The sequence below is a fragment of the Dendroctonus ponderosae genome, unplaced genomic scaffold (assembly GCF_020466585.1).
Source record: "Dendroctonus ponderosae isolate FM_Combo_2020 unplaced genomic scaffold, Dpon_F_20191213v2 Dpon_F_20191213_1, whole genome shotgun sequence".
Classification (NCBI taxonomy): Eukaryota; Metazoa; Arthropoda; class Insecta; order Coleoptera; family Curculionidae; genus Dendroctonus; species Dendroctonus ponderosae.
The window spans coordinates 33,880,924-33,888,067 of NW_026017110.1; the positions used below are offsets into that span (position 1 = coordinate 33,880,924).

The 7,144-nt window shown below is 36.1% G+C and overlaps 2 protein-coding genes across 10 annotated transcripts in view; one reads left to right on the plus strand and one right to left on the minus strand.

Annotated features, from left to right (window-relative positions):
* LOC109541407 overlaps window positions 1-7,144 on the plus strand; it is a 64,172-nt gene that overhangs the window by 51,276 nt on the left and 5,752 nt on the right. The gene's annotated exons all lie outside the window — the stretch shown is intronic.
* Window positions 1-7,144, minus strand: part of LOC109541405 (E3 ubiquitin-protein ligase RNF19A) — an 89,266-nt gene that overhangs the window by 7,686 nt on the left and 74,436 nt on the right. For all 4 annotated transcript variants that reach the window (XM_019910267.2, XM_019910266.2, XM_019910268.2 and 1 more), the window contains one exon: window positions 973-1,245. In XM_019910267.2, coding sequence (XP_019765826.2) covers window positions 973-1,245 — 273 coding nt within the window. The remainder of the gene's footprint in view (window positions 1-972; window positions 1,246-7,144) is intronic.

Consider the following 7,144-nt stretch of genomic DNA (forward strand, 5'->3'; position numbering starts at 1 on the left):
CCAGACCGAATCAAGTCGGATTTAGCGAAGGTGAACGAGTTTGGTTTTTTAATCCCCGACGGACAAAAGGCCGTTGTCCAAAGCTTCAAAACTCCTGGGAGGGACCCTATACAATAATCAACAGACTCAACGATGTCACATATCGGATCCAGAAGAGCCCTCAGGCAAAATTTAAAGTGGTTCACACTCACCGTTTGGCCAGGTATAACGATGATCCAGGAGTTACCTAATCGGGGCGATCAGGGTTTAGAAGGGGGCAGTGTAACGTAAATGGCCTGGGGTACTCACGTTTGGAATGGGGGGGATCGAAATTCATGGTATTTCAGTAAATGGGAGCACCATTTGCTCCCCATTTACTGTCAAATATGACACTGACAAGCGGGAAATTTCGCACATGGGCTGGAGATTTCGAGAACCGTCTGGTTTACCTGGAGAAAACTATATAAGCTACGACGAGAACCAGACAGGGGGACAGTGAAGTGACAGCAGCAACCGGGTGTAAAAGAGGTTAAACCCCGCGAGTAGCAAGACCGAGTTTTCCGTTTGTTATTGTTATTGTTTGTGAAGTTGACGGTAATTTTGAAGTTAGTTTGTTCCTGTTCCGTATTTAAAGTTATACCGAGTTGAATAAAAGTTGGAAGCTGAAGAAGGAGTTTGATACCCGGCCATCCACGGTACAATATTTTGAAAGTTAAATTGATCACCCTGTATGTATCAGAGGTATTCATTTTCGTTAAATTGAAAAGGTAAAAAAAACAAAAACGCCATTGAAAAACAATCGAGAAACTCTAAGATTCTCTCTAAGAGTATTAGAAACACTAAGTGGGATACAGCGAAAACTGTATTAGATTCTCATTGGACACTCGTCACGTACCATCTAGGCAATTTTAAACTTGATGTTAATTACTATTCTAATAATAACATAGCAAAAGTAGTACTAACTAAAAAATATTTCTATTACTGTGTACTTACGGTGCTAGCGCTTTCTCTATCTGCATCTCTATGACTTCCAGATGCCAAACTAAGACTAACTTCTCCTATGCTAGGATTGGCCGGCTCCTTAGTGCTGATCGCATCCACTGAGGATGTGTCTGGAGCAGGTGTTGAAAGTTCTTCACTAGCGCTTGATCCCCCGCAACCTCCATTCCTGCACAAGGATACAGGTACAACCCCGTATACGTAAAAGAGTAGTATTGGTACTCCAATACCCACGGCTAAACCAGCGAGTAGCGGTGTGATCATTACCTGAAAAGACAATAAAATTTTAAGAGAAATTAAAGATTAATTACATAAGTTGACATTACAAAAGTAAAAATAGTAACTATCAAATAGTCAAAGTAGGTATAACTTTTCATAAGAAAGTACAACGGCCACCACAAGTTATATGGCAATGTAGGATAAATAGCATTATGAGAGGCGAATTTATTTGAACAATATCATTATATACCTACTACGAAGTCATGTACCTATACGGAGGTAGCTACTAAAAACAACTTAATAATCTTCCTTCTAGCAATTCACTTGACACCAAATATAACTTACTTAACCATATAGCCAGGTGACAATTAATTCAACAAGTGTGCTTATTCCGAGGCAAGTTTATTTCTTAAATTAACATGCCTTATAAACATGTTTGCAACATTCCTAAATAAACAATAGTTCTGTTAAAAACCGCCATAGGATCATACAGTCCAGAATATTATGTTTATTTAGACATTATAAGATTATTTTTATTGAGATGGTGAGCAGTGCTTTTAAATTTGCACAAGAACACTAACGCAAAAACAGTGGAGTATAAATCAACAAAATTCTCGGTTTCATTGACGGTATTCTGCTTACGTTTAATCAGCACTTCCTTAGAAAATCACGACGTCGTATCTTAGATTGATAGATACATAGATAAAAAGTTATTAAACTATTTACATTGGTATAATGCATAGAAAGTTACCACATGGCCAAGGCAGGTTACTCCCTTTTCTCATGATCTAAATAGGCGCACTTAGTCGTCCATTACCTGGCCAGAGCCCTAACATGGACAGTCCCGAGCTAGCTATACGCACGACAACGTCAGGAGACCATCTTGAAGTGGCGGTTTTGATTTCGAGCGGCATTCAATAAGGAAAAAAGGTATTCCTGAAGAGAAGCCAAAACCCCCTTTTGCTTCGACCTTTAATTTTGATGTCAGCCGTGGCGTAAACCGTTGACAGTCTCAATCAGTAGATGGCCTAGGCCACGCCCCCCTCTCTTGACAGTGCAAAGATCAGCCAGCATCGACCAGAGCAAGGGAGCCGGAATCCGATAAGTCACAAAGTGTTGAATTTTTGCGATTCCAATCTTCTAGAAACGTAATCCTGCTTTTGCAGGAAGTGCTGGTTTGTTGTCACGTTTTGTTAGGGGACAAAATCCTCATAAAATTTGAGAAGTTGCGTATAAAGGGTACCACGGGTAGGGCGATGAAGTTTCACGTGAGGACACAGTCTTGCACTCCGCTATGATAGAATAGTATCTATACAGGGCGTCCCACTGGAAACGGCCGCGACTGATATCTGGCAAACTATAATTAGGATAATTTTGACAATTGAACAGTGTGTTGAAGTTATTGGGGAAAAATGATCCAAAATATTGTCAAGATGGCCACACTTCTGGTTATACCGGAAATAAGTATCAAGTTGCTTATTTTAAATGGAACACCCTATATATTATTAAATTTTAAAATTCTACTCCAACTTCTAAATCTATTTTATGTACGACATCATATACCTAAGTCTAACCGTTTTTGATACCTATATTTAATATATCGATGTTTGACAACATCGATGTTCTGATTTCAAATTGATTAACTTCAACTTAAATAATTTTATCTTAAGGGCGTTTTACAGTCGGCAATTGTATTGCCCGCAACTTTCTTGCGGCTATTTTTTGGCAGCTATATTTTTAGTACTCCGCTTTACAGTGTGCAATGTTAAACTTCACATTTAGACAAATCCATCAAGCGTACCAACTATTCACTATACGTAAAAAAATCCAAAGTTTGTTTGTTCTGTTTTCGTTTGAGGTTACAATTATATTGCCAAGGAAATTATTGTGATTAACATAAGTTGTAGTTTCTTTCGATGAAAAACGAAAGTAAGCAAATATGCCAGTGCTGGTGATTTATATTACTATGAACGAACAGTTGGCAGCATGAAAAGAACCAGAAAACTCACTAAAATTGCGGCTAGCTGCAAGAAATTTTAGGTTTGGAACTATAGCCGGCAAGTGCAATAAAAGTTACCGGCAACTCGAAAACTGATAAAATGCGCAAGCGTAGAACGAAATATTGCGTGCAAGAAAGTTGCGGGCAATAAAAATTGCCGACTGTAAAACGGCCTTTACTTCAGTGATGTCAGCTTTCACAGAGTGTAAAACACTCTAAAGATGTTAGAATTAAGACTCGTAGATAAGTTAGCAGTAAGAAATTTGTAAAAAATTTGTCTGAAATAAATAATGTTCAAGGACGGCCTTTACTACTACTATGACATTTTAAAACAATGCATTAGTAAATAATCGATTAAATTTATTCAATTTATAGTTGCCCCATTTTTCGGTCAACTGACTGCAATAAGAGGCTTTTTTCGGGTGCAGCTGGAAATGGGCCGCTGTGCCGCGGTATCGTTTGTATCGGCATTCTCAAAGAGTTCGCAGAAAATGTTTCTATCTAGTATCAACATCAAATGTCCGATGTTTTCATTTCAGGATTTAACATCGATGTTTCATCGATGTCCCAAATTTCTAACATCGATGTTTTTGTCCCATCCCTAATAGATACTTAGATGCCAATTACCATCCCACTTCAAAATTAATAAAATTGAAATTTAACATTGTAGCTACTTCCGTACCATGCGAGAGATTATTTTCCAATGCGGGTACTATCATAAACGACCGAATAACTAGACTTAGTAAAAAACATCGACAAAAAATATTCTTCAATGTTAATTCATTTTTAAATAAAAATGTGCTTTTCAAACATTTTCGCATGCAAAGCGTACGTATATTCTATTTAATCCATTCTATTTTACTATCTGTTCAGAACTGTTACATCCTTAATGATATATTTATCTGTTCTGAACAGATTCACCACAGGCAGCGATCATAGGACATGTATTGATAGCACAAGAAAACTTAATGGAAACAACGAGCAACTGGACATGACCAAACTTACAACAGGAGCCGAAAATAAGACTATATATAAAGAGGTTCAGTTTATTGACCGATATCGAATAATTACAAGATGGTTGATTTTCTTAGAAATTCGGTCTGGACAGTGACGATGAAAAATTTAAAAAAATTTAGCTGCCAAACTTTCCGCAATTTATTGTCGCCTTCCTCAGGGTGCTAATTGTTTGTCCATAAGAAGGCTGGGAACCCTCCAGAATATTCTATCATTTTTTTGTACAGCTTAATGAAATATTTAATCTTTTGGATTACACAAAACATTTATTCACGATCAACATGTTGACAGACTACACTAAATACCTATTAATGATGACCTGAATGCTCTGTACTTCTATTTGATTACAGAAGAAGAAAATATACTGTAAGCTTGGTAGCTAAAAAAGTTTTTCTTTTTCTTCACCATTGCCCAGACCGAATTTCCAAGAAAATCAACCATCTTGTATATATAAAGAAAAACTTAAAGAACAACTAACACAAAACCTGAACAGCGATAATAGAAATACAGATTAAATAACCGTTACCCTAACAAAACCGATGAGTAGGAAAATAAATAGCACAAAAAGAAGGAAAATTCCATCACAGCAGAGATAAAGAAACTCATGGAGGAAAGGCGCCACATGAGCAAAGAAGGAAAAAGGAAATCAATAGAATACGTAGAAATGAATAAGATTACCAGCAAAATGATAAAAGAAATAATTGGGTAGATATGAGATAAATAAACCAATATTAAAGAGGATATCATAAATATCACACACCTATTTTATCATGAGCAGAGCGATGCTTTATTCTTGAGCAAATTTCATATATTGTGATATACCTCGTATACGACTGAAAAAAATATCTGATGGTCGCGTTTTAAGTTTTGGACCAAGCAGACAAAGATACAAAACTTTTTCGCAAAATGAATATGTAATAAAAAAAATTCATACGGCGCGAACTTAAGCAGACACACTGTATATGTATGGCTCCTTCAACCTGTTGTATTGTTTTAATAACCTAATAACGTTAGCCTTATTAACTCACCTTCTACATTAAATTTGTATCCATCACTTGAAAGTTTGGTAATCTACTCTTTACTTCGGCAAAACTCCTGTTATCTGATTTTCAAAGAATATAACCGAGAACATTGAGACGTATAAATAGTATGATAGAGAGTGGGGCAAACTAAGCGATGTTGTACAAACGGGAGAAAAGCACTGTTCCTGTCGGAAGGACAGCCAGATAAAAGGAACGAATTGGTTAATTAATTTACGGGCGTACAGTCGTTACTATAAATGGGAGCAATAAACGTTCCCTTTACGAAACCATCAAAATAATTTATATTTACGGAGTTTCTATTGATTTGGTAAATTGTGACAATATGTGTACAATCAGGTAGTCACTTCAATATTATAATTTTTAAAGAAACTAAGGAGCAATCAATGAAAACTGAAAGAACCAAAAATGTTATGGTTTAAAACAAACACATTTATTGATTATAAGCACAGAGTTTAGTGTTTCAAGCAAGGATTCAATATCTATTTGAAATGCTCAAAACTTATAATCATCTCAATGACAAATTAAGAGAATATCTGCTATGCTACATGCTCTTTTGCAAAATGGAAAACGGCCTGAAAGCGAGGAGAAAAATAATGAGCTTTGGAGCTTTAGCGCGGAACTACGACCCTTGCAAAAATCAGGAAATGGTTTTCTTACACAATGAATAATCGTTTCTACGTTGCTACTTTTGCGTGTTTGTTCGTTATATACTGTAAACAGATTTTAGAGTATAGAATATGTTCAACCACTTACTTATTCTATTAATGCCGACATAGAATTAAACAATAAAATAAACATTCAATAAAATGCAATCATGAGGATTTATGAGGAGTTTATTTACAACTGCTTTTTAGGATATGTTTTCAGAATGTACTAACGAAAATATCCGATATTACATCGAAAGTCAGCAATAATGATTATTTTACTTGTTGAATACATCAGTTATTAGAAAAATATTGAGCAAGTTGAAAATCTTGTTTGCGACTTAAACTTGAGCGTTCCTTTATTATTTTGCCATAAATAAAAAGACCAGTAAGTAATTTGTCTAGCTAATTTCCACCTCTTATAACTTCTATGTAGGAACATATTAAACACTTAGCTTAATTCGAAGTCTTCTTATTTAAATTTTACTTTAACAGTAAATATGTACATGGGGCAGACTGCTGGCAAAGAGCTCTTTGCTTCCGTGTTTGAGCTATTACAATTATTCAACAAATAGTTGTGTAATATAAGTGGATAAATCGCCATATTGACCTTAACTGGGTACAAAAAGGAAATCGTGGAAGCAGTTGTCAAAAAAGTCCACAAATCAAAAAAATTTCTTTCTTCAAAAATTGTCCCATGTTTAATGTGTATCACATTGGAATACTTAAGCCTCCGTCCCATGCATCCGTTTACACGATAATACGATGGTACGAAAGTGTTTATATTGGTCAGAGATTTTAGACGTTCGTACGATCCCGATTTCTAGCTGTCCCATGCATACGATAACCTTGGATTGTGAACGATAACCATGCTTGCAGGATTCACAATTTTATCTTACCATACCGAACCAAGACAACCTCGAGTTCAGTTCTACGGCAGTAGAAATCAGCAGCAATAAAACCTATCAAAGTTTTTTATATGAACACTAGCTGACTCGGTAAACGTTGTATTGCTATATAAACTATTCCTAGGGTATTTTTTTTCATCTCGGGTGGGCAAACCGAGAGCTTCAGTAGGGGGGCGTTGTGGAAATTTAACTTGAGCTAGTTCGTTGGAACTTTTGCTCTTTTATGACTGCCCTTTTCGGGACTTTTAAGTTATAAATTTAGAAGAGTTGATCTGTGTGATTAGTAGAAGTGACCAGTGGTTTGTTGCCCTTGGCACCTCTGGTTGGGATTAGGGGGAA